Genomic DNA, 26,442 nt, shown 5'->3' on the forward strand with positions numbered 1-26,442 from the left:
ATTATCCTCTTAAGTGAAAGAAGTCAGAGAAAGATAAATATCATATGATGTCACTATATGTGGAATCGAAAATAAAAGAATGATACAAATGAACTTATTTACAAAACAGAAACAGACAAACTTCAGAAGCAAACTTAGAGTTACCAAAGGGGAAAGGTTGGGGGGTTATAAATTAGGAGTTTGGGATTAACATTGCAAACTATACATAGATAGAGATATAGATATAATAGTTAACAAAGTCCTGTATAGCACAGGGAACTCTACTCGTTTTTCTATAATAACCTGTATGGGAAAAGAATCTGAAAAAGAATGGATTTATGTATAATGAAATCATTTTTCTATATACCTGTTTGCTGTATACTAGCACAACATTGCAAATCAACTATATGCCAATATAAAAGTTTAATTAAAGTTTTTTCTTTTTTAATATTTTCATTTATTTTTTTGGCTTTGCTGGGTCTTAGTTGCAGCATGCAGGATCTTTAGCCGTGACATATGAACTCTTAGTGGCGGCATATGGGATCTTGTTCCCTAACCAGGGATCGGACCCAGGCCCCCTGCACTGGGGGTGTGGAATCAGCCATTGGACCACCAGGGAAATCCCATGCCTTTTTTCCTTTTGCCTGGAAGCTAGAGGGTAATTTCTCTTCCATCTCACAGATAATACGTGCCAATAACAGGTGACCTTGTTTTCCTAGCAAATGGGCAGAGTGAGGTGGAGAGTGTGCATCACCCTCATGGAACCCAAAGAGCATCTGGTGAAGTGATGAGCTCTAAGCCAGGGAGCTCTTCTGTCCTTCAGACTTAAGCTCTCTCCTTCTCCGCCTCACATCTGCCATGGGAACCAGTTGATCCTGAACCCCAGACCGAAGTGACCTCAGGCAGAGCTCCTCAGACTGTGAAGGATGTGCAGATCCCCAAGGGATGCTGACGGGTCCTGCAGGTCTCACGAGCTGCCCGTCCCGGCTCAGAGCCGAGTGATGTGGACCAGGAAAGCTGGGGCTTGGGAGTCACACATATGGAGTTCCAGTGATTTCACGGAAAAACTCTGGCTATGGGTCGTGATGCAATCCTTGTGAGCTGTAATTTCTTCATCTGTAGGGTGGAGGAAATTCCCAGCTCTCGAGGTTGTCAGTATCATAGAGAAGGTGCGTGGAAACTACCAAACCGGTGCCCCTCACACCTTAGCAGTTGTCGACTGTAAGGTGTGGTTGGCGTTAATTGAACCCTCGTTTGTAGTAGAGGCACACGTGTGGAAGGGGAGGGGACTGGGTGCATGTGTGTCCGTGTGGACAGGGCATGAGGGACAAGAAGCCCCGGCATTTGAGAAGCGTTCCTGGGAAGCCGCTGTTCACTCCAGTGCCGCTTTCTGACACAGCTTTCAAGTGCCTCGTTTTTCTTTTTTTCTATTTCTTATCAGACTTAGACAAAAAGAAGCCCGTGGAGCTGAAGATGGACCAGGCTTTGCTGGTCATCCATAATGAACTGCCCGGGACAAACCTGACCGTCTACTGGAATTTCGATCGCTGTTACCATGTAGGTGCCACGTGTGTGCTCACAGTTATGTTTCTTCTGAGGCTAGTCTCGTGACCTTTGTGCTGTCATGAAGCCAACAAACATGTTAGTTTGTTGGTTTTTTTTTATAATTTTATTTATCTGCTTATGCCTTTGCTGGGTTTTCGTTGCTTTGGACGGGCTTTCTCTGGTTGTGGTGCTCAGGCTTCTCGTTGCAGTGACTTCTCTTGTTTCAGAGCACAGGCTCTCCATCCACGGGCTCGGTAGTTGCAGCTCCCAGGCTCTAGAGCACAGGGTCGGTGCACAGGATTAATTGCTCCATGACACGTGGGATTTTTCCAGACCAGAGATCAAACCCATGTCCCCTGCATTGGCAGGCAGATCCTTTACCACCGAGCCACCAGGGAAGTCCCCACATGTTAGCTTTACAGGTGAGGAAGGCTAGATAAAGATTCAGAAGGAATGCCATCATGGAGAATGCCTGGCAGTGGGCCACATCTGTTCACCTTCTCTTTTCCGTGCCCATCTTTTTCAGACCAGTGAGATAAGCAAATCGATAGATCTGTTTTGGGGGTTTTTGGTTTAATGTGGCAAGTGCTCTTTCATGCCACAGTAAGAGCATAAGCCAGGTCTGGGCCGCTTGCCCATTTCTGCCACCTCTTAGAGCCTGTGCCCTTAGAAGCACTCTCCAGGGGCCTAGGGTGTGACAGGTTTTCAAGTTGTTGAGGAAAGATGCGCTAGGACTGGAGTCTCAGCAGGGTGTGCATAGTTCCCTTTGCAGTTGGTTCAGTTTGACCCTTTATGAAGCCTGAACTAATGGTGTTTTATTTGACTTCTCTACCTACTGCATAACCCTCTTGCTGGACCAGAGAAGGAAGGGATGAGATTCGGGGTTTCTCCACTGAGGGGTGGTGAGGGAGGCCCGTGCTGAGGCCCTTCTGATGATAAAGGATTTTATATGAAGGTGTTACTCCTGTGCTAAACCTTATTGCTTTTTCGGGACAAGGCTATTCTTCCATGTAAAATGAAATAGCCTACTTCCAAATTGAGAGCTTCAGTGTACCACCTTCAGAGGAGGAATTTTCCTGGATAGTGATCTGTTTAGTGTTGTTGTTTAGTTGCTGAGTCGTGTCTGACTCTTTGACACCCTATGGACTATAGCCCGCCAGCCTCCTCTGTCCATGAGATTTCACAGGCAAAAATACTAGAGTGGGTTGCCATTTCCTTCTCTTGGGGATCTTCCCAACCCAGGGATCGAACCCACATCTCCTTCATTGCAAGTGGATTCTTTACCTCTGAGCCACCAGGGAATCCCCTATTTAATGTAAATAGCTTTTTTAAAAAAGGCAAATTTTTAAAAGTCCGCAGTATGGGCATCAGCTGGAAGGTGATGGAGCAGTATGTGATACCTTCTGTAAAGTGGCATGAAACAGAACATTTGTGATAATAAGAAGGTAGGTCAAGACCAAGAAAAGGTTTATCATACAAGAAAGTTTATGTATTTAACAAAAGATCAATCATGTCTTGTCAAAAGAGACTAAATAAACACAACAGGCAGAAATGATACTTTCTGCAATTTCATCTCTCTACACACCAAAAATATAATGGAAGAGAGAATACAAAGGTAAATATTTCATGGAAAATCTTTGACCTGGCCAAAGCAATTCTTATGAAAATTTGTTTCTAAATGTTTCAAACAATAAAGATGATGTTAATACAATTAATATAAGTTGCAGCTTCTGTTTAATGAGGGCCTGCTCTTTGTTATGTGTGTTACAGCTCATGTAATCCTCACGCAATCCAGGATGCTACAGGCAGTGATGCTGAGATTAAGGGCAGGAAGGGGACTTTCCTCTGGGTGCCCCAGCAGTCACGTGGCAATGCTGGGGTCCACACCCCTTGTTCTAGCTTCAGAGTCTGTCCGCTTTCCATATTCTGCTGTATGTTTATCAGGAAGAAGAGGGGAAACGCAAAGCTAGTGAGTAAGGATCTCAGGGTTTTGGAAATCGGTGTCATCATCCAAACAACAAAAAAAAGGAAGCAATAAAAACAGTAACTATGGAAACTGCAAAGTGAGAAAAAAATGGGGATAAGAATGAGCCAAGTGATTTTTTTAAAAATAAAAGTCACACATACTCTGTAATGGTCTAGATGGGAAAAGAGTCTTTAAAAAAAAAAAGAGGATATATATACATATATAACTGATTCACTTTGTAGTATAGCAGAAACTAACACAACAGTGTAAATCAACTCCAATAAAAATTTGTTTTAAAAATCACACAATTGATAAATTACTGATATATTTAAAGAGCAATGGAAATTAATAAAATTAGAATTTGTATGTCAACAGAGATTAAAATAATTATGGTTCAATGAACAGTTAAAACTGATCAATTTAAAGTAAAAAAAATTCAATTTCTTTAAAAAATGTAATATGAAGATTAATCCAAGAAGCTGAGGACATGCGATTTCCCTGGTGATCCAATGGTAAAGACTGCCTGCTTCCAATGCAGGGGGCTTGGGTTCAGTCCCTGGTCTGGGACATTCCACATGCTGTGCGGTGTGGCCAAAAAAAAAAAGAAATTGAGGACATAAACAGATCAGCAACTGATTAAGAAATCTGGAAAATTATAGTAAATTTCTCCACATAAAAATAGATCATTTTTTCCTTCATTTTCAAATAATAAATAATTCTAAATCTATATAAGTGAAAGAGAAAGTGCTAGTCGCTCGATCGTGTCCAACTCTTCGAGACCCCATGGACTGCAGCCTACCAGGCTCCTCCCTCCATGGGATTCTCCAGGCAAGAGTACTGGAGTGGGGTGCCATTGCCTTCTCCAGGGGATCTTCCCGACCCAGGGATTGAACCCAGGGTCTCCCGCATTCCAGGTAGATGCTTTAACCTCTGAGCCACCAGGGAAGCCCACCTATAAATCTGTATAAACCCACCCTAAATATAACAACTATTAAAAAAATGATGGCTTGATACCTGATTCATTCTGCAGGGCTTTAATCTTAAAACCTATTGAAGAAATGAGAAGAAATGCAGGTCAGTGTTTCACCCTAACCCTAACCCTTAAACTTGTATCAGGTAGAATAAGTTAGCATACTGAGAGATTTAGGATGACTTATATTGTCATCCTTGAGGGATCTATAAGAAGTCATATATATGGACAACAATCAAATTTTAATGGAAAGATTATAGTCTAAATGGGGAGATAGCCATCGCACAGTGATGTGATGATTAAACATAGGAAAAATGGCAGAACTTCCCAAATTAGTTTATACAGTCAACACAGTTGCTGTTAATACATCAATGGATACTTTATAGAAGCTCCATAAAAAGAATTCCAAATTATATGAAAGAGTTTAAGTGGGCAAGTGAATCAGAGGATGGCCCGAAAGTGAACAGATGGTCCAGAGCCTTGCTCTGCCCTATGAGGTGCCTCGCAGAGCACAGTGGTGAGTGCAGCCAGAGAGAGAGAAACGAGGACCAGTGGGCCAAACTGAGTGTGACAGGTAGACTCTAACTTACGTATCAGTTTGACATACTACAGCACAAACCATGGGAAAGGCATCTGGAGTTATCTGATACCATCTATCAAATACCCCAAGTAGATTCAAGTAAAAAAACCTACAAATTAAAGAAAAAACGCAGAATACATCTTTATGCTCATGAAGCAACAGAAGAAATAACACACCAGAGTAGTGTGAGTGTATAGAGCTTTATAGACAACAGAATGTAGCAGCATGAAAGCGCTAGAGTGGGGAAGTGTTTGAGAGAGTTAGAAGCTTAATGTTGCAGTACGTGAGGAGAGATTTCTAAGATTATGTTTGAGGGAACTAGGTGTCTAACGTGGTTCACACCATAGGGAACATAAAAGAGTCAAAGAAAATTGAATTATTTAATGTACTGATAGAGGCTTCCGTGGGGCTCAGCAGTAAAGAATCTGCTTGACCATGCAGGAGATGCGGATTCAGTCTCTGGGTTGAGAAGATCCCCTGGAGAAGGAAATGGCAGCCCACTCCAGTATTCCTGCCTGGGAAATCCCATAGACAGAGGAGCCTGGTGGGCTACAGTCCATGGGATCGCAAAGAATAGGACACAACTGAAGCAACTAAACAGTAACACATCTACCGATAATTAAAAATGTAATCTGAATGCTGTGGTATTATAAACTCCTAAGGCACTGGCACCCCACTCCAGTACTCTTGCCTGGAAAATCCCATGGACAGAGGAGCCTGGTGGGCTAAGAGTCGGACACGACTGAGCGACTTCACTTTTCACTTTCATGCATTGGAGAAGGAAATGGCAACCCACTCCAGTGTTCTTGCCTGGAGAATCCCAGGGACGGGGGAGCCTCGTGGGCTGCCGTCTATGGGGTCACACAGAGTCGGACACGACTGAAGCGACTTAGCAGCAGCAGCAGCAGTGCCTGAACAAAAGGAAGAAGGATGTGACGTCCTGGTCAGGCTCTGAGAAATAAATCTGTTTTAGTTTTTTATTTTATGTGAATGTTGTTTGGCCACGTGTAACAAGAACCATTAAAATGATTTTTTTTTTAAGCCAATAATCTCATTTTTGGAAATTTATCCCAGGGAAAGAATTTAAAGGAATAAGAACATCATGTGTAGGTCTTTAAAAACAATATAATTTTTATAAATTATAGGTATACTTATATGTCATATCATTAAATTAGATCTTTCAAAACTATAATTTATATGTTATATACAAAATGATAAAGAAAAGCTTTGAAAGCAGCCTAAATATTCCTGACTATAGTATGTGATGGAACATGATGTATCAATTAATGCAACCTTGATAAATGTGCAAGTTGGCTAGAATCATATAAGTTTATTTGTTAAACAATATTAGGCAAAACCATAAAAGGCAATATTTAATGGACGCTCTGTTTGTTAATAACGTGAAGAATTGACCTGTGAATAAAGGTTTGTGTAGTTCTGTAGCAACACCTACTTACATAGACAAATTTTACCTAAATTATTGAAATTTAAAAATTATTTACAAGCATGAAGATGTTTTCTCAGGCCCTTCAGTTGGATATCCGACTACCGCAGACTGCCAGATCCCTAACCCTGGCCTGTGCTTGGATCTCTAGTGTCTGCTCCAGGTTCTGGCCACCGTCTCACAGAGCAGGAAGGCCGGGCGGCCGGGCATCGCAGCCGTGGCCGTGAGCACCCAGCACGGGTCCATCCTGCAGCTGAACAACACCGCAGAGGACAAGGAAGTCTGTAGGTTCGTACCCGCTTCGATGTGACCTAGTGAAATCCGCAGTTCTCTCTGCTTTTTTTTTTTCCTGTTTGGCTTCTAGCTCTTCCTTCTTTCAGAACATCTTTCTGTGTCTTCCCTGGTCTCCATCCAGAGACGCCGCTCACTCTGTCTGGACAGCATCACCAGTATCCAACTCCTTATTTCCTAACCTAATGGTGTTTCTTCATTTTACCTAATCTCTGTAGGCTGGAGTACAAATTTGGAGAATTTGGAAACTATTCTCTCTTGGTAAAGCATGTCCGTGACGGAGTCAGTGAAATTGCGTGTGACCTGGTCGTCAACAAGGAGCCAGTCGACAGTAACCTTCGTACGTACATGCTCTTGCTTGATTTCGAGAGTTTGCATTTTCAACCATTTCAGTTTTTGAGTATTGTTTGCAACATGTTGTGTAATTCAAACCCTGGATTACAGATTGTCTGTCTCATTATGGCATGTTTATAGTGTATTTATTGTGCCAGTGGTATATACTAAGAAAATTACGTGATACATAAAAATATTTGATATATCCACATATTCTCATAGTTGGTTTAATTTTGAAGCATAAATGAGCCAAAAAAAGTTAATGCAGTGGAAAGAAACTAGAAATTGGCTAGCAATCTGGCAGTTGACTGTCAAGTATCTTTCCTTGTTTTAGGATTTAGAATACAGTGTTTTCTGTATGTGTCTTTGACAGTTCAGACATCCTGTTGGGTTCTGAAGGAGTTGTTCAGTCTCTAATAACTCCTCTGGAGGAAATGAGTCATTCCGGGTCCCCAGTAGATAGTATCAGAAGTCCCTGGGGCTGTTCCAGACAGTAAGTACTGTTCGCAGTGATGCTGTTGAAGACTGGTTGGTTGTGTCAGAAGAACATTAGTAAGAGGCAACGTGAAAGGGCCAATGTGGGAAGATTCAGTCATTAAAAGAATAATGAAGTAATTGATGGAAGCACCCTGAACATAACAAAAACCAATGAGTTCACTATGAAGCTAAAAAGCACAAAGCCCCCATCCCCAAACAGAAACAATATTTTGGTTGCCTTTGGGAGTGACAGGGACACGTGGTGTTAACTGCTGCAATTAAAATAGTGGAAAAGCAGGATCATCTGTTCTGCCTTTCCTGTTTTTGACTGTATTTTAGGATAACGGAGTAGTCTAGGTGAAGAGGGTAAATTCTTTACAGAAGAATCCAGCTAATAGTGTGACAGAATATTTTGCAACACCCAATGAAATCATCTATTTAGGCAAAAACTGTGAGTGGATGGAACCATGCGATGAAAGGGGGACTTTACACGGGAGGGGTCAGGCCTCCACCCCCTGAATGTGGGCATCAGGTGCTACACGGGAGGGTCAGGCCTCCACCCCCTGAACGTGGGTATCAGGTGTACGGTGGGCAGCAGGAGTTGCTACTGATGGGACACGTTGGTGAAGACGCCGCACCTGTGGAGCATCCCTGCCGGGAAAGTGGGCCTTCTCGACCAAGGCTGAACAGGTGACTTCACATCTGCAGAACACTCAGAGGACAGAGGAGCAAGATCAGTGACACCGGGTGGAAGCGCCCTGGCAGATCTAGACCGAGAATGAGACGCCTGATAGGAGACGGCCAACCTCGTGTCAGTCAAGTCCGTGACTGTGGACGAACGCACAAGACTTAAGAAACATAACATGTGCAAGGTGTGAGCCTCGCCTCGGTCCTGATCTGAACACACGGACTACAAAATGTGTCTTCAAGACAACTGGAAAAATTTGAATATGGAGTCAGTATTAGCCAGGGAGTTATTAATTTTGTATCACATTGTGCCTATACAGCAAAAGGTCCATTTTTAAGAAACTTTTCATTTTGAAATAGCTTTAGACTCATGGAAACATTGCAAGGAAGCGTTCCCATATGCCCTTCGGCCAGCTTCCCCTCAGCCCCTGAACTGTATAATCACAGTACTGTGATCCCTCGTATAGTTTCTGAAACCAGGCGCCTAACGAGCACCCAGTGCTGTGAGCTGAGCTTCGGACTTCACAGGCTTCTCCAGCTGTCTTCTAGTGTCCTTTCCCCATCCAGGGTTCCAGGGCACTTAGTGGTCAGGTCTCCCAGGCCTCCTCTAAACCAGTCTCGTCTCTTCTAATCAGGCTTTCTTGATCTTTGACCACCTTGACGCTTTTGAAGAAGACTGGCCAGTTGTCTTCTTCCTTGGGTTTGCTTGCTGCCTTCCTGTGACCAGGGAGAGGCTGTGTGTCTTCAACAGAGTCCTGTGGAAGTGACGCTGTGTCCTCTCGGGGTGGGGGGGTCAGGTCAAGGGTTGCATGATGTTAAATATGTACATCCCAAAGATGTGGGAATGAAATAACTGACGTCAGGGATTTGCCTAAAAGACTTCAGGCAAAAGAAAAAGGAGAATGAAGATGAAGCAAGAGTGGCAATGCTTGGAATTCTAGAGTCTAGGCTAAAAGTGTATGTGGGCTTATTATACAGTTTTGAGTATGTTTGCTATTTCTCAGGATGAAAATTAGCACTTTAGTCATGAATCGTATTCTCAATTGTTAGTAAGAAATTTCACATAAGGGATATAGGCCTTCTCTTCATGTTGCCATTTTTATTTGTTTGCATTTTTTCTTTTTTTAACTTTTCCATTTATTGAAGTACAGTTGATTTACAATGTTAATTTCTACTGTACAGCAAAGGTGACTCAGTTGTACGTATAAATACATTCTTCTTCATATTCTGTTTGCATTTTTCATTCACAGATAACTGCAATGACACGATAGCCTTGCTGCTTGTGACCACACTTGTGGTGATGACGTGTTTCCTTTGATTTTTGCAGCTGTGGGTATCGCGTTCCTTGTCGGCATGGCGCTCGCCATCGTGGTGTCCTTCCTGAGATTCCTGCTGAGGTAAGTTGCTGCAAGCATGCTGGGGAAAGTAGTATAGAAAAAATGTGTTCAGAAAGGGTAGTTTGATCATTATTCCTGGATTAAATGAAAATTTACTGTGTCCACCACGCCATCCTAGGTGTTAGGGATTCAGTGTCGAGTAAGAGATGGCCTATGACTTCAAGGAAATAATAACCTAGTTGGCATGGATCTTTACCTTCAATTCTCCCACGTGGCTGAAACGTAGAAGAAAATGCTTGAGCAATCACTGTTTCCTGGAGGACTCACATCCTGCTTCGTGGCATGTGGAAGTGGCCTGTGATGGTTTTGGGAGATGCTGACACCCTGACTCTCTTCTTCCTCTCAGCTCTGAGCCCTGAGGCTGTGCCTCCGGCCCCAGCTCCTGCAGCCAGGACCTCCCACCTCGGGGTAGACTCTCCCTTGGTTAGGGTCAGCCAGCTTGGAGAGGGAATTCCTTCCCCTCTGCTGGTAAACGGCCATTCTGGTGAGTGGATCTGTGAACTGGAGAAGAAAAAGAAAGTGAACTAGACTCAGGCCCAGCATAGCTTCTTTCCAAGGGAAGGTCTTTCCTCTTAGAAGGAATAGGATTGCATTTTTGCATGCTCAGCTGGTGAGAGTCTCAGGAAACACCACATGATTCTCTTGGTGAGCTGGATCCAATCTGGAAGAAAGAACTTAGAAAGCATGTGCTTCCATGGCAGAGAACCCTGGCTGTGCAGGAGAGCTGCCTGCCACCGAGCAGATGGTTAGCCTCACTGCCTTTCAGGCAGCGCAGTCCTCGCAGAGGAGGTGCATCCCTTTGAATGTTGATGAGATACAAATAATGTTCCAGTTTCTGAGAGTGTTTTCATTTGGTGTGGGTTTTTTTTTTTTTTGGCGAGCTGGGTCTTCATTGCTGCTCGTGTTGCGACAAATGGGGGCTAATCTCTAGTTGCGGCACGCAGGCTTCTCACTGCGGTGGCTTCTCTTGTTGCCGAGCACTGGCAGGGTGTGCGGCCTCAGTAGTTGGGGCTCACGGGCTTAGTTGCCCCACAGCCTGCGGGATCTTCTTGGACCAGGGACCGGACCTGTGTCCCCTGCATCGGCAGGTGGATTCTTAACCACTGGACCACCAAGAAGTCCTCATTTGCTGCGTTTCATGTGAATGTGTCTGTTGCATCAAGTTTGAAGTAGTAGCTAGCTGGCATCAGGCTCCTGCAAAGACAAGAACTTCCCCTGCCCTGTAGTGGAACTGAAACTCCTTTCGCACTTGATTCTGCCTTTGCAGCCTGCGGGCAGATGCTCCTGTGGGCAAAGCAGAAGTTCCTTGTGTCTCTCCCATCAGCTTCCAGCTGCCCCTGGAAGCCCCAGAAAGTTCAGATGTATGTGAACTAGAAAAGAATCTGAAAAAGTAGTCAGAAAAGAGTATATTGTCTGTTTCCTTTTCACTTGGGGGAACAAGCATGTATAAGAAAATAAGTGCTTTATCTTTTTCAACTTTAGTTTTTAAACATCTTTGTTGTTGTTGCTCAGTGCTCAGTCGTGTCTGACTCTTTGCGACCCCATGGACTGCAGCACACCAGGCTTCCCTGTCCTTCACCATCTCCTGGAGTTTGCTCAACTCACGGCCATTGAGTCCGTGATGCCATCCAACCATCTCATCCTCTGTCGTCCCCTTCTCCTCCTGCCTTCAACCTTTTCCAGCATCAGGGTCTTTTCAAATGAGTCAGTTCTTTGCATCAGGTGACCAAAGTACTGGAGCTTCAGCTTCAGCATCAGTCCTTCCGATGAATATTCAGGGTTGATTTCCTTTAGGATGGACTCGTTTGATCTCCTTGCTGTCCAAGGGACTCTCAAGAGTTCTTCTCCAGCATCTCAACTTCTCCTTTTTTACCCTTAATTATATGGTTCTCTTTCAAAGTTTTTCATGTGACAGTGATATTATTAGTGCTGAATAAACGAAAAATGGGAGTTGACTTGTAGTGGGAAAAAAGAAGAAATTTAAAATATATGCATTGGATACATGGATCATATTTGGATACTGTTTTGAGCAATTAATTTGCAAAAAGGATAGGAAAACTGAACTGGCTGGGGTTTTTTTGGGGTGGGAGTGCTTGGCTTACAGAATCTTGATCTTAGTTCACCCACCAAAGATCAAACCCATGCCCCCTTCAGTGAAAGTGCAGAGTCCTAAATCACTGGCCTGCCAGGAGATTCCCTGTGTCCTACTTTAGACTTCCCGTAGCAGTGATAACCGTGTTGGGCTTTCTCTTTCTGAGCTCACTTCGAATGATCGTCTCTAGGTCCCTTCATGTGGCTGCAAATGGCTTTATTTCATTCATTTTTGTTCTTTCACGGCTGAGTGGCATCCACTGTGTGTATGTTCCACAGCGTCTTTATCTGTTCCTCCGTTGTTTGTTTCTTTGTTACTGAATTGTAAGAACTGCCTGTATATTTTGGAAATCAAGCTCTTCTCAGTCACGTCATTTGCAAATATGTTCTCCTAGTCTGTAGGCTGTCTTTCACTTTGTTCGTGGTTTGCTTTGCTGCGCAAAAGCTTGTAAGTGTAATTATTTTTGCTTTCATTTCTATTGCGTTGGGAGAGTAACCTGAGAAAGCTCGGGTGCAATTAATGTCAAAGAATGTTTTGCATATATTTTCTTCTAAGATTTTTATGGTGGCCTGTCTTATATTTAAGTCCTTAAGCCATTTTGATTTATTTTTGTGAATAGCCTGAGGGTGCCTCTAGCTCCATTAATTTACATTTAGGGTGGAGAAATATCAATAAAATCAGAATTGAGAGAAAGTCACCCGTTCACCTTGACACTCTTGTTTTTGCTGGTTTTCTTTATTGATATTTTTGAAACTTAAATTATTGAAGTATAATTGATTTACAGTGTGTGTTAATCTTTGCTGTACAGCAAAGTGACTCAGTTATATATACACACGCATATATAGACATTCTTTTTCATGTTCTTCTCCATTATGGTTTATCACAGGAGGCTGAGTGTAGTTCCCTGTGCCCTACAGCACTCCTTGCTGTTTCTCTGTTCTGTATACTGTGTACCAATTTGCATCTGCCGCTGCATCCCTCCCCTGCCCTCCATCCTCCTTGGCAACCACAGGTCTCTGTCTGTGAGCCTGTTTCTGATTCAGAGATACGTTCCACGTGGAAGTGGGGCCCCGCGGCGTTTGTCTTTCTCTGCCTGGCTTCCTTCACTTGGTGTGATCACCTCTGGGTCCCTCCTGCTCCCGCTCCGCTCCTGCGGCTCTGGTCACGGTGCCTCAGCCTCCCAGGGCCGCAGACGCTGAGGTCCAGTTGCTGCCTTGAACACGGTCGGTTGTTGCGCCCCCTGCTGTTCTAACTTTAACCAGAACTCCAGCCGCGGGGACTAGCGATGCCGTTTGCCCTCACGACGTTCTAGGAAGGCTCTTTTTTTTTTTTTTTTTTAACTTTACAGTATTGTATTAGTTTTGCCAAATATCGAAATGAATCCGCCACAGGTATACCCGCGTTCCCCATCCTGAACCCTCCTCCCTCCTCCCTCCCCTACCCTCCCTCTGGGTCATCCCAGTGCACCAGCCCCAAGCATCCAGTACCGTGCATCGAACCTGGACTGGCGACTCATTTCATACATGATATTATACATGTTTCAATGTTATTCTCCCAAATCTTCCCACCCTCTCCCTCTCCCACAGAGTCCATAAGACTGATCTATACATCGGTGTCTTTTTTACTGTCTCGTACACAGGGTTATTGTTAGCATCTTTCTAAATTCCATATATATGCGTTAGTATACTGTATTGGTGTTTTTCTTTCTGGCTTACTTCACTCTGTATAATAGGCTCCAGTTTCATCCACCTCATTAGAACTGATTCAAATGTATTCTTTTTAATGGCTGAGTAATACTCCATTGTGTATATGTACCACAGCTTTCTTATCCATTCATCTGCTGATGGGCATCTAGGTTGCTTCCATGTCCTGGCTATTATAAACTGCTGCGATGAACATTGGGGTACACGTGTCTCTTTCCCTTCTGGTTTCCTCAGTGTGTATGCCCAGCAGTGGGATTGCTGGATCATAAGGCAGTTCTATTTCCAGTTTTTTAAGGCTCTGTCTTTACTCCTGCTTCCTCCCCGAGGCAACCACGCTGCCCTGCACTTGAAAGAACCGCTGCTGTAAACTTTGGTTTCTACTTCTGTTTCGTTGAAAACAGAAAATGTTTGATTCTTTGACTTTATAGAATATGAGCTTTCATTTTCTTTCAGCATAATATTCTGAAAATTCTGCCCAAGAAAATAAATTAACCAGGCCTTTTATCTGTTGACAGTTTGGAAGACTTTCAGAATTGGATTTCTAAAGCAATCAATTCTCGGGAAACCGATCGCCTCATCAATTCTGTGAGTGATGAGAATGTGTCTTGTGCACTCTGGGTGTCTTCCTCGATTTGGAATTTACAGTCCCTCATGTAGTCATCTAGACTGTCTTACGTGTGCATGGCCAGGCCGAGTGTCCTGCGTTCTTGACCACCAGAAGGCCCCTCCAGCCCCTGTGAAGGGCGCCCCGTCTTCTTTGTGAGACTGGAGCTCGGGCTCTATGGTGATGCTCGGTGTGGACACTGTCCACTCCGCAGGCGGCACTGTTCAATGGACCCAGTTAAGTAGAGAGTGTCAGGATTAAAACAGAAGAATGAGAGACACGAGTATTAACTCTGTACACGAGACGGCCAGCCGTGGTGATGAAATGTCCTGTCCCGTGTTGATGAGTCCCTTATGGATGCATCGAGTCCGCTTGCGGGCATCCCCATGGGTGTTCTTGTCCCAGACATCCTTGTGGTTGTTTATCAGCCCAGCCTCTCAGTAGAGGTGCGAAACCCTCATCTCTAGGTGGGTCTTTACAGAAGCAAGTGAAAGCATCGTCCAGCCACAGTGATCCTCGGCTTTCACTCTGCTGATTTCTGCCCTAAAAGCAGAAAAGTCTGGTTTACTCTTTCACATCATGAACTGTTTGCATTTTTCTCCCCTTTTCTGGAAGGAGCTGGGGTCCCCGAGCAGGGCGAGTGACCCCCAACCAGAGGCCTGGCGTCGGTTGGCGGCCCCGCTGCGCCTCCGCTGCGTGGACACATTCCGAGGGTACGTGGGCTCCTGGTGGCGCGTGGCCTCCGGTGGCACGTTCACACGCACACACACTTGCCGTAGGAGGTATTTCAGGCAGCCTTTGCTCTTGAGGCTGGGGAAGGTCTCCTGCTGTAAAGCTACATTGGCAGCCTCTCCCAAAATGAGAGTGTCATGAGAGCCAGGTGGATGGGTCACTCGGAGCAGCGGGGGGAGAGGCCGAGACCCACCTCCTGGGGGCCCGGGAGCTGCTGGGGGTCACTCCTCCTTTGAGGAGCTGCCCCGGGCACCCTTGTCCGCTCAGCAGCTGCACAGATGGGCCAGTGCCCCAGGCTGGAAATGGAACGCGGGGCAGCCTCGTCCTCCTTCTCCACTCGCAGAACAGCTCAAACATCAGGCCCTTTTGATAGCAAACCCAGAGTCACGCGTTCCAGAATGGCAGCCAGGACCAGACGCTGACAATAAAGGCCTGAGACCATGTGGCCAAGAAGAAACCTCTAGGTGTGAGGTCTGGTCTTCTCTTGCTCCCCACTGAGGCCTTTCAGAACCCTTTCAGGGCTCCCCTGACCTCGCCTCCCCAGGGCTCTGAATGCCCCTCTCTGTGTGTCTGCAGCCAGGCAGCAGCGACAGTAACGATGCTAATAACCATCGTAACACGGAGTCCTCCCGTGCGCCAGGCCCGGTTCCAACTTGTCTTTATCTTTTCATCTCTCAGCAGTCCTGTGAAGTATATACTTCCTAAAACGTCCCTGTTTCTCATGGAGCAGTTGAGCCTCAGAGTTGAGTAATCTGTCCGAGGTCACACAGGGACCACGTAGGATGTGAATGCAGTCGGCCAGGCTCCAGTGTGCTGTGCTTCGTTGCTCAGTCGTGTCTGACTCTTTGTGAGCCCATAGACTGTAGTCCCCGCTAGGCTCCCCTGTTCATGGGATTCTCCAGGCAAGAATCCTGGAGTGGGGTGCCATGCCCTCCTCCAGGGATCTTCCCAACCCAGGGATCGAACTCAGGTTTCCCACCTTGCAGGCGGATTCTTTACCAGCTGAGCCACCAAGGAAGCCCAAGAATACTGGAGTGGGTAGCCTATCCCTTCTCCAGGGAATCTCCCTGACCCAGGGATCAAACCAGGGTCTCCTGCATTGCAGGTGGATTCTTTACCAGCTGAGCCACCAGGGAAGCCCAAGAATACTGGAGTGGGTAGCCTATCCCTTCTCCAGGGAATCTCCCTGACCCAGGGATCAAACCGGGGTCTCCTGCATTGCAGGTGGATTCTTTACCAGCTAAGCCACCAGGAAAGCCCAAGAATACTGGAGTGGGTGGCCTGTCCCTTCTCCAGGGGAATCTCCCCGACCTAGGGATCGAACCAGGGTCTCGTGCATTGCAGGTGGATGCTTTACCAGCTGAGCTACCTGGTGATTTCTGGGCTCCAGATTTCCCACAAATCACCCCGCTGACACACTCCTGTCTTTATTCCCCACATTCTGGGGAACTGGCATCAAACAGCAGCATAGGCAGAATCTGCCTTACTGCATTCCTCTCTCTTCTGGAGATGTGCCCGGGTGTTCAGGGCCGACACTGATTCAGTGTTGAGATGTTTCAAGCACGGGTTCGGCGCGGTGATGGATGTAACTCTCTGTCAGGGTCCCCGGTCGGGTGTCCTGCCTTCTCTCAGAATTGATGGGAGGCTCACCCGAGGTCCAGTGGATCCAAGAAAGAGGAAGCCAGGTCTTGACCCGAAAGACTCTCCCCTCGCACTGCAGTTCCTTAACCTGAAACGCTTAAGCAGTTAGCACGAAACGGAGTGACGGGGAATGTTTGCTCCGTTTTCAGATTCCAGGGTGTAGTGGCGCTTTTTCTTCAGGCATCGTGTCGGAAATGGCAGAGAGGACTTTGGTGCGGGGTCCTCCCTGCGGTGCTGAGAAGCGGGAGTTTCTCGCTCTTGAAGGGTCTGCCCACAGTCAGGGCGGCACTGCGTCCTGCAGCCAGGCGTCCCAGGCACACGCCGGGCCCTGAGCGCGTGTCTGTCGCTTTGCAGGATGGCACTCATCCTCATGGTCTTCGTGAACTATGGAGGCGGGAAGTACTGGTACTTCAAGCACTCGAGCTGGAATGGTGAGCCCCTGCCCGGGGTCGCCTGGCTGACTCGGGCCCCTCCAGCGCCCCCCAGAGGCCCCAGAGATGCGTCCCCACGGACGGCACCTTAGACCATTGCCTCAGCCTTCAGTTTCCTTCTCCCTTTTGTGTACCCTGGCTCCACAATGCTTCCTTGTCATCCCAGAGGTCTGCAGAGGTTGGTGCCAGGATGTGGCCTCTGCAGAGGGTGTTAGAATGTGGGTATAAGGTGCTCATCCTATTCTAGGTGCGCCTTATGCCACAGCCTCGTGGGCGCTCCGCCCTGAGACACATGGTCCTCTTGGGGACGCCGTGGATCTGGGGGTCTGAGTGATGCTGCCTCGTGGCTGTGAATCTGGCTGGGAGGAGGTGGGTTTAGGATGAGTTTTGAGTAGCACTCCCTGAGATCATAGACCGTCCGCATACTTCTGTCCAGGCTGGAAGTATGGAAGCGCCCCCGGCCAGCCCCCAGCCCGAGAGTCAGGGAGCCCGGTGCTGCTTGGAGGGGTTTTCCTGGGGACGTGCCCGGGCAGTGAGAGATGGACGCCGTCCCGGGTCGGGGAGCGCCACAGCTCCGGGCCCTTCCTCACTTTCACGCTTGTGTCCTTCTGCAGGGCTGACGGTGGCCGACCTTGTGTTCCCATGGTGAGTTGTAGACCCACCGCCCGCTCTTCGTGGCCCAGCCGCCAGCTTTGGTTTCCCGCTGATGCTGGACCTTCCTGACCCTGGCCCTGAGTTCCGGCGGCGGGCCTGTGCTGCCCCCGGCCTCCGTGTGATGAATTCCTCCCGAAAGCTGGGTTCCCGCACAGTTCTAACACCTGGCGTAGTGCTGTCTAAGACACGTGCGCATAAAAGATGGGTGACTTCAGAGGGAACATTTCGTTAGTGTGCATATGATGTGGGAGATGCTAGAATCTTGTGGAAAGTCATAAATTCTGAATATTCCACTGATCCTGAAAATACATGTGAAAATCTTATTTCCTAAAAGGTACGCAGTATATCGGTAGCAGGGATTTCTGATAAAGTCTGCTAATGTGTATAACAGTTAACGATAGTAGTGAATTAAACTCTAAAATGATAGTGGAGTAAGCCTGGCTGTCTGCAGCTGTTCCCTTGGTTGAAGGACCCTGACTTCCCGTACAGCGCGGGTTTTGTGTCTCCCGACACTTTGAACGACTTCCCTCCATCATTTGGAGGTGTTCGTAGAACCGGTCGTGGGTTCCTCTCTTTGGTCCTCGGTGTTTCCTTGCTGATATGAACGTAGGTTTCTCTGGGCTGGTGAAGAGTTCCTTTATGTTAATTTTTTAAAATTGAAGTGTAGTTGATGTTCAACATGATATAAGTCTGTGCTGTATATGTGTATACTATATGTACATATACGTGTGTATAGTACATGTACATATGTATATACATCTATATACTATAGGGATTCACAATTTAAAAATAGAGGCATGATAAAACACTGGTCACATTCCTTATGTTGCACAGAATATCCTTGGAGCTTATTTTATACATAATCATTTGTTTTTGGTGACCGAATGGGGGGATTGTCCATTGTTCCAAAGCGTTTGCTCCTAAGTCAGCATGAGAAGGGGTACAAACCTTTCAGCCCGACACTGGGATTCTTCCTCCAGCTCTAAGCTGATGTGGTTTCGAGAAATCATGTGTTGCATCTCTTACATCTTAGGTTATAAAATACTAATGATGTAGAGATGAAAAAGTTGGAAGTGGCCACCTAGTAAGAGCTGTTGTTTTTTCAGGTTTGTGTTTATTATGGGAACTTCGATTTTTCTGTCGATGACTTCCATTCTGCAGCGGGGATGTTCAAAATTCAGACTACTGGGGAAGATCGCATGGAGGAGTTTTCTGTTAATCTGTATAGGAATTTTCGTTGTGAATCCCAATTATTGCCTTGGTCCACGTAAGTATTTTTCCCCTATTAAAATATATTCAGGTTGAAATAGGGAAAAGATGTGTTATACTTTGAAAGAAACGCAGTTCCTCCGCCTCAAGTTTTGGCTGCAAAAAAGAACAGTACTCGAAAAGTATATCTAATGCTTGCATGACGTTGGGCGTTGTTATTTGTTTGTTTATTTGGCTGCACCACATGGCATGCAGGGTCTTAGTTCCTTAACCGGGGATGGAACTCGCGCCCCCCTGCAGTGAAAGCACAGAGTCTTAACCACTGGATGGCCAGGGAAGTCCCTATTATTATTATCTTGGAATTTTAGGCCTGAAAGGTGCCTCCAAGTCCAGGCAAACCCTTCTGTACAAAGGAAGGCCTTGGGGTGGGGAGAGCGAGGTGCTGTGTCCGAGTGTAGGGAGGGGCAGGGTCGGGCCAGACCAGCTGCTGGTCCCCGTTGCCGCCCTCCTGCCGCTTCGGTGTCACCCGCTCTCACGGTGAGGCTGCCCTTCCAGGGCTCCACCTGCGTGTGGCCGCGCCTCGCTGCGAGGAGGCAGTGACGCCTCTGCCGTGTTGGAGAGGTGTGAGAGGGGCAGGACGGCGGGGGAAAGGGTGTGAGCCCTGTGCTGGGGCAGCGCTGGAGCAGAGGCCGCGGGCTGCAGAGGGCTCACTCTCACTCGCGGAAGGGGACACACTCACCCAGCAGCTGGCAGGGGAACCCTTGGCAGGAGGCGCCGAGGCTTTGGGCGATGGGAGGAGGTGGAGCCCCGAGGGACGTGGGCTCAGTGGGCTCAGCGGGGCTCTGCAGGGCACACACCTGTGGGGCAGGGAGAGCCCGGCCCGTGCCAGGGCTGCAGGCCCCCCCAGGCTGGCAGTTGGATCCTCAGCCCTGACGGGAGAAGGTCGGGAGGGGGCCTCCCTGTGTCCCCACGCCGAGCGGGACCCTCAGCTGCTCTGCGCCCAGCCTCCCTGCTTGGTGCGAGCGGAGCCCCTGACCACCTGGGCTCCCATCTCTATAAGCTGAAAAAACAGACTTCCTTGGGTGCAGGAGAGGTCTGTCTGCCCCGCGGGAGAAGGTGGTGGTGTGTGGGGTCAGCGAGCGGTGCTGGCTGACGCCCCTGCCCGGTGCCCCACAGTGTCCTGGGAGAAGGCGCGCATCCCCGGCGTGCTCCAGCGCCTGGGGGCCACCTACTTCGTGGTCGCCGTGTTGGAGCTGCTCTTTGCCAAGCCCGTGCCTGAGACCTGCGCCTCGGTGAGCAACCCTGTCTTTATAAAGAAGGAAGGGTCCCTGTATAAGTGCCAGAACCTTCTTTAGTTCTCAGCACCTTACCAAAGAGAACGAGACTCTAACTCTGTTGCAAAGCATATTTTTTCTCTTCAAGTAGTTATTTTTATTTAGTCTTTATATCCCTCTTTTTTTTAAATTGCGATCAAGAACACATACCATGAGCGCTACCCTCTTAATAAATGTTCAGTTTCCATTAATCAGTGCACTTTGACGGCGTTGCACAGCAGCACCATCATCTGCTGCACCAGCCCAGCCTCTCGGGGCATCGCTGCCAGCGTTTCAGTCTCCTCGTGGAAACCTCATAGAACGTTCTCTGTCCACACAGAGGCTGCAGAGGTTCGACCTGGAAGGTGCCAGGTCTGCCCTGGGCTTCTTCCTGTTTCTTCTTTGTAAGGTGGATGTGTCTCGCCTCCTGCAGTATTACTTTCTGTCTTCTTATACATTGCCGAGTTCAGTTTACTCAGATGACAGCTATTTTTTTTGTCCCCCCTGGTGGAGGCAAAGCTGTAGGTGGAAATGTTTAAATCTTTCCATGTGGCTCCTACTTCCCAGTAAGCGTATTAGCTGTATAAGCTGTATTTGTTCCCGCTCCTTCCTATGTAACTAGCAAACGCATCCCTGAATCCGGGCTCTCTGGGTTCTTCCTGTAAGGCTTCCTCGGTGTGTGTTGCTGGAGTGCGTTTACCTGGCACTCCTTTACCCCACTCCCCCCAGCGGCCCCCTGCCCACGCCCCGTGCCCTCTGCTGCAGGCTCCTGAAGACACAGTGGGGCTGCCGTGCTCGCCTGGATGTGACCTTGGTAGCCTTGGGGGACTTGAGGGTCTGTGAGGCTCATCCAGGCCCCCGTGGTAGAGCCAGGAGCTGTGGGTACACCAGGAGCAGGTGGGCTGTACCCCTTGTTCCTTCAACCAGCAGAGCTCCCAAAGCTGAAATTTCATTTTCCTTTTTAAAATTCAGTTGTATTTCTTTTTAAAATAATAACTTTATTGAGATATAGTTCACATCCCATAAAACTCACACCCTCGAGGTGTAAAATTGAGGGATATTTGGTATAGTCACAGAGTTGTGCAGTCATCACCACTGCCTGATTCTGGAATAGTTTCATCATTACCCCCGGAAAACACCCTGTCTCACTCCCAGCCACTCCCCAACCCTAGGTCCCCCGGCCCTAGACAACCCCTAATCTGCTGTCTGTCTGTTGATCTGCCTGTTCTGGACATGTCATAGACATGGAATTACATGTCATAGACATGGAATCTCACAGTACGTGGCTTCTCATGTCCGGCTTCTTTCACTTAGCAGAATATTTTTTGAGGTTTATCCATGTTATGCCATGAGTACTTGACTCCTTTTTACTCCTGAATAACATTCTGTTTTCTGAATGTAACATATTTTGTATTCGTTCATCAGTTGATGGACAGTTGACCTGTTTTCAGTTTTTGGCTGCTATGAATAATGATTCCGTGTCCATTCGTGTACATGTTTCTGTATGAACATCTCTCTTTAAATTGCTTGGATACAAGAGTAGAATTTTCCACTAATAACTTCTCCACTAACATTTTACTGTGACATGTCATATGCTGTGCTTAGTCACTCAGTCGTGTCCAACTCTTTGCAACCCCATGGCCTGTATCCTGCCAGGCTCCTCTGTCCATGGGATTCTCCAGGCAAAAATACTTGAGTGGGTTGCTGTGCCCTGCTCCAGGGGCTCTTTCCCACCCAGGAATCGAACCTGGATGTCTTGCATCGCAGGCAGATTCTTTGCCAGCTGAGCTACCAAGGAAGCCCATGTCACAGAGGTGGCGTATCTGCGTTTGGAATAAACACACATCTGTTCTGTGTTACCACCATCAAGGCCACGAAGAGCCTCCCAGGAGCGTCCTGAATACATGTGCAGCTGCACCTTATTTCCCATTCTGCCTGAGTTCACACGTGTTCTTTATGTGCGGCCCCTCCCCCCAGGAGAGAAGCTGCTTTTCTCTGCTGGACATCACGGCCAGTTGGCCCCAGTGGCTCTTCGTGCTGATACTGGAAGGCGTCTGGCTGGCCTTGACCTTCTTCTTACCGGTTCCCGGGTGCCCCACGTGAGGAGCCCTGCGGGGAACCAACCCCGTTTGCACGGCTGTTTCTGCCAAGTCGGAGCCTCTGGGTTCTAGCTGTCAGCCTGCCCATGTCGGGACCTCCTTCCTCTCTGTCCTCCTTGAAGACTCCCTGGTGTCAGGGCAGGGGAGGAGGGGGTGGAATGCGTGTCCAGAGGCCCGTCTCTGGCAGGTCTCCCAGGGTCAGCGGGAGTGCGGATGGACTTTGGGCCGCCGCCTCTGTCTCACCCCTGGGGCGGCCAGGGAGTCAGGGGCTTTGCAGGGGTTGTGCACAGCACTCAGGGCGGGCGGGAGTTGGCGGCGCTTCGGGGGTGTGGTGGGCACGCACATGGCCCGTGCGCAGCCCTCCCTCATGCCTGGCGGGTGAAGCCCGTGTTCTCGCCTCCTCAGGGGTTACCTGGGGCCCGGTGGCATCGGAGACGGGGGCAAGTACCGGAACTGCACGGGCGGCGCCGCGGGCTACGTGGACCGTCTGCTCCTGGGTGACCAGCATCTCTACCAGCACCCTTCCTCCGCTGTGAGTGGGCGCCGCCTGGACAGGATGGAGCCTGAGGGGCGGAAAGGGGGCGGCCAGCCCCCAGCTGCAACCGAGGAGTAGACTAGGGCGGAGCCAAGCTGTGTCTGAAGTTGGCTGACCTAAGAGACCTCACTGTGTTGGCCGTGGGCGGTGTGTTTCTTTGGCTTTTAAAGGGGGGCTCCCCGGCACCAGGTGTGCGCGAGGTGCTTTCCCGTGGGTCTCAGGTCCAGGGTAGGGTGGGCGGTTCCAACAGGGGAGGCCTGGAGGAGCTGGAGGAAGTGTGGGGCTGGAGGAAGCAGGACCGGGCAGGGGGACTGTCACACGCAGACCCCGCTGGTGTCCTGGGGGCCGGGACAGCCCCTCAGAGGTGTTCTCAGTGGGGTGTGCGGGACCAGGCCCTTGACATCCCTGGTGGGGTGTGGGTGGCCCAGCAAGGGGGTGACTCTCCAGAGCTGGCTCCCTTCAGGGACAAACCCAGGAGCAGCTGAGAGCTTTCCACCATTACTACTTCGGGATGCTCTCCTCCCCAGAGGGGTGGGACGAGCTGGGGCGGGAGAGCTGGGTGATGCCCCCAGCATCCATGACAATAACTGGCTCCAAATTTCTGCCTTTTCTACAATAACCATTTCTTTTATAATGAAATAGTACAAATGTATTTTTAAATGTTATTTGCCTTGAAAGAGGAAAGGAAGAAGTCAAAGTCACAATAGGCTTGATCCCAAAGGATAAACCTGAAAAGTAAAAGATACCATAGTGTTTGAAGCTGGCTAGGGATGTGTTGTGTCAGGGGCATGGGTCCCAGTATCATCTCCTGGACCACCTGAGGTCAAGGCGGCTGCCCTGCACCAGGGCTCACATCTGCGTTTCCTTCCACACAGCACACACTTTCTTGGCCAGAAGTTGGCCACAAGTTGGCAGTGAATTTCTGACCACAAGTTGGCAGTGAATTTCTGCAGCAAAACCAAACACATTGACTGCTGGGGTGTATTGAAGTTTGTATTTCGTCTGCGAGTTGTTTGTGTGTGTTTTCGGTCAGTTAGTGAGTCCTGCCTTCTCGTCCTGTTCAGGTGCTTTATCACACCGAGGTGGCCTATGACCCAGAGGGCATCTTGGGGACCATCAACTCCATCGTGATGGCGTTTTTGGGAGTTCAGGTATTTGTTCATTTCATGAGAATGCGTGTTCCTGACAGTTTGTGACTATTGGTTCATCACTCAGCCACATGTCTGTTTGACTAAAAGAAGTCGTTGGAAGCACGATCTTCTGTGTAATTCAGGCCTAATAAATTCTGCTTTTGTTTGGCAGATCATCACAACTAGAGGGCGCTAAAAGTTAGTGCGCTCATATAATTAGGTGTCGTTCCGGTGGTCTCAGAAGTTGTTACTCACATGGCTCGTCTCGGCCGTGGGAACAGCAGCCCCACGGTGAGAGGTGTCCCTGCTGGGCTGGACCGCGTCTGGAAGGTCACCTGTCAACCTTTCTTCCGTGTGCACGTCACACAGTTTCAGATTACGCATACTCTTTGCCCGAGCCAGTACCCGTGGCTCTCGGTTTCTCAGAGACAATTATGTTAAAAGATTCTGAGCAGCCCAGACTTTCCTTCCTGAAATTCTCCTGATTTGGTGTCGGAAACCATTATTTGAGAGGAGATGACTGGGAGGGGAAAGACCACGTACCCCTTCCTGGGGGACCTCTGTGATGCTTAAACTGTTCTGTGTGTGGCTGCAGAGTCCTCCAGATGTGGCGGAACTGGTTTTTTATTTCATTTAAATTTACACTTGAACAGTCACAGGGGGCCACAGGGGGCCACAGGGGGCCAGTGGCTCCCGGGTAGGACAGTGCGGGTCTGCAGTATTTACATTTTGGTGGTTCAGTAATTTCCTGGGTGGGGATGCTGCCTACTGTAGAGTTTACATTGCTGCTTTTATTAGTAAATGCATTTAACCCCCCCATATGCTCTCCAGGTAAATCTGTGCGTGCCCTAACTCTGGTAAGGAGTGCTGACCGCCACCCGTGCCTGGACCCTGCACACCCACTGGGCCGTCCAGGGAGTGTTTCTGTACCCCATGTGCTTCAATAGCATTTATATAAGTTAATAGCACCCAAATAAGTTAATTCACATAAGGCTCCAAGAACAGGACATTCATAAGTTTTAGCTCTTATAAATTATTAACGCTTTCTTCAGTGTTGTCAGAAAATCCTAATTTGGGGGGTGGTTTATGCAAAGTGCAGATTTTTCTGTTTTTAAAGTGTTCCCTGCCTCTGGGTCCACACTGCCTCTGTCCCCCTTCTCTACCCCTGACAGACGGGGCCATCCAGCAGCCCAGCCTGAGCTGGTCTCTGGTTACGTGGCGGGGGGAGTGACTTTGCTTGGCTCCCATCGCCTGTGGGAGAAGGCTCGTGCCGCCTGCTCCCTCCTTCCCACCTCTGACCCCCTGGGCCTTTCCGAACCACCTGCAGCCCAGCAGGGCGGCCGTGTGTTTTCACCGTGCAACACGCTGCGTGCCTGCTGTTCCTGCCTCGCGCTCGTGGCCTCAGCCCGGCAGCGCGTCCTCTGCGCGGCCCCCTCCCCAGTGGTCCTTGCGCCTCTGGCCCCCACTAGCCAAGGGCAGGGGACCATTCATTCCCTGGTAACCGCAGTGCCTGCAGGCGAGTCTGTCCTGGAACACTGGGTGAATATGAAATAAGAATCCCCTCAGCTGGTTCTCTTGGACACCTGCATTTTCTTCCCCAGGCAGGGAAGATACTCCTGTATTACAAGGACCAGACCAGAGGCATCCTGATCAGATTTGCTGCCTGGGGTTGTCTTCTTGTAAGTCACCCCCTCCCTCACTGAAGTTCCTTCCCTTCACACATTCACGTTTCAAAGAAAGAAAACATTTAGCTCTGGGGTCGCAGCCGTCGGGCCAGAACATTCTTCACTTCATCATCCCGAGGCCTAAATGCTCAGGTTGGTTTTCTTAGAAGTCTCTTTAAGGAAGTCAGTGAACCCATGAGGTAACAGAGCGGAGGGGTGGATTCTGGGGGGGCCTTTGCCAGTAGGACCTGGCCCCCGATAGCAGGTCGGCAGGTGGCAGAAGAGAAGCCTAGCGTTCCTCTCCCCTCTGACCCTGCGGTTGTGTTTCCTCCGAGGATTCACTCCAGCTGATCAGCTCGTTTACCTTCAACTCAGGGCAGTGCTGAGAAGGCGCTTTGTGGAGAGTGTTTTTAGCTCTGTATCTTGTTTGGTTATGTAATTATTAGTTTTGTTCTGGCTGTGCTGGGCTCTCATTGCTGTGCTCAGGCGTTTCTCTAGGTGTGGCGGGTGGGGCTACTCTAGTTAGCGTCTCATCCCGGGGACTTCTCTTGTTGCAGAGCGCTGGCTGTAGGGTGTGTGGGCTCAGTCGTGTGGTGCGCAGGCTTATTTGCTCCACGGCATGTGGACTCTGCCCGGACCAGGGATCGAACCTGTGTCCCCTGCATTGCAAGGCGGATTTGTAACCACTGGACCACCAGGGGAGCCCATACTGATACCTTAAACATGTTTTTCTAGTTAAAAGAATAAAACGGAGGGCACACTTTCCAGCTTTCCCTAAGCGAGGAAGTCACTCCTGGTTTTCAGTTTGGAACCACCGTTGTTTCTGGAGATGAGGGAAAAAACTTTTAACATTTTTCTCCCCACCCCATCCCCACCTCCAGGGGCTTGTTTCTGTGGCTCTGACGAAAGCATCTGAAAATGAAGGCTTTATTCCAGTAAACAAAAACCTCTGGTAGGTGTGGAAGC

At 48.4% G+C, this 26,442-nt stretch overlaps 1 protein-coding gene across 4 annotated transcripts in view; it reads left to right on the forward strand.

Annotated features, from left to right (window-relative positions):
- The window catches only part of HGSNAT (heparan-alpha-glucosaminide N-acetyltransferase), a 34,053-nt gene that overhangs the window by 5,689 nt on the left and 1,922 nt on the right, over nucleotides 1–26,442 (forward strand). For 2 of the 4 annotated variants that reach the window (XR_015156245.1, XM_086380490.1), the window contains exons 2-16: nucleotides 1,421–1,536; nucleotides 6,636–6,772; nucleotides 6,994–7,115; nucleotides 9,600–9,669; nucleotides 13,980–14,049; nucleotides 14,684–14,781; nucleotides 16,796–16,872; nucleotides 17,487–17,517; nucleotides 18,633–18,793; nucleotides 19,912–20,027; nucleotides 22,026–22,147; nucleotides 22,553–22,679; nucleotides 23,747–23,833; nucleotides 25,414–25,491; nucleotides 26,358–26,428. Coding sequence is in view for 3 of the 4 variants with exons in the window: in XM_086380490.1 (XP_086236616.1) it covers nucleotides 1,421–1,536; nucleotides 6,636–6,772; nucleotides 6,994–7,115; nucleotides 9,600–9,669; nucleotides 13,980–14,049; nucleotides 14,684–14,781; nucleotides 16,796–16,872; nucleotides 17,487–17,517; nucleotides 18,633–18,793; nucleotides 19,912–20,027; nucleotides 22,026–22,147; nucleotides 22,553–22,679; nucleotides 23,747–23,833; nucleotides 25,414–25,491; nucleotides 26,358–26,428 (1,483 nt within the window). In the remaining variant the exon portion in view is untranslated. Of the gene's footprint in view, nucleotides 1–75; nucleotides 1,149–1,420; nucleotides 1,537–6,635; nucleotides 6,773–6,993; nucleotides 7,116–9,599; nucleotides 9,670–13,979; nucleotides 14,050–14,683; nucleotides 14,782–16,795; nucleotides 16,873–17,486; nucleotides 17,518–18,632; nucleotides 18,794–19,911; nucleotides 20,028–22,025; nucleotides 22,148–22,552; nucleotides 22,680–23,746; nucleotides 23,834–25,413; nucleotides 25,492–26,357; nucleotides 26,429–26,442 lie in introns of those variants that run through there. The other 2 variants (XM_086380491.1, XM_086380492.1) reach the window with 2 other exon arrangements.

The sequence above is a fragment of the Bos grunniens genome, chromosome 27, assembly GCF_055505025.1.
Source record: "Bos grunniens cultivar Pamir isolate PY7600 chromosome 27, Bosgru_T2T1.0, whole genome shotgun sequence".
Lineage (NCBI taxonomy): Eukaryota > Metazoa > Chordata > Mammalia > Artiodactyla > Bovidae > Bos > Bos grunniens.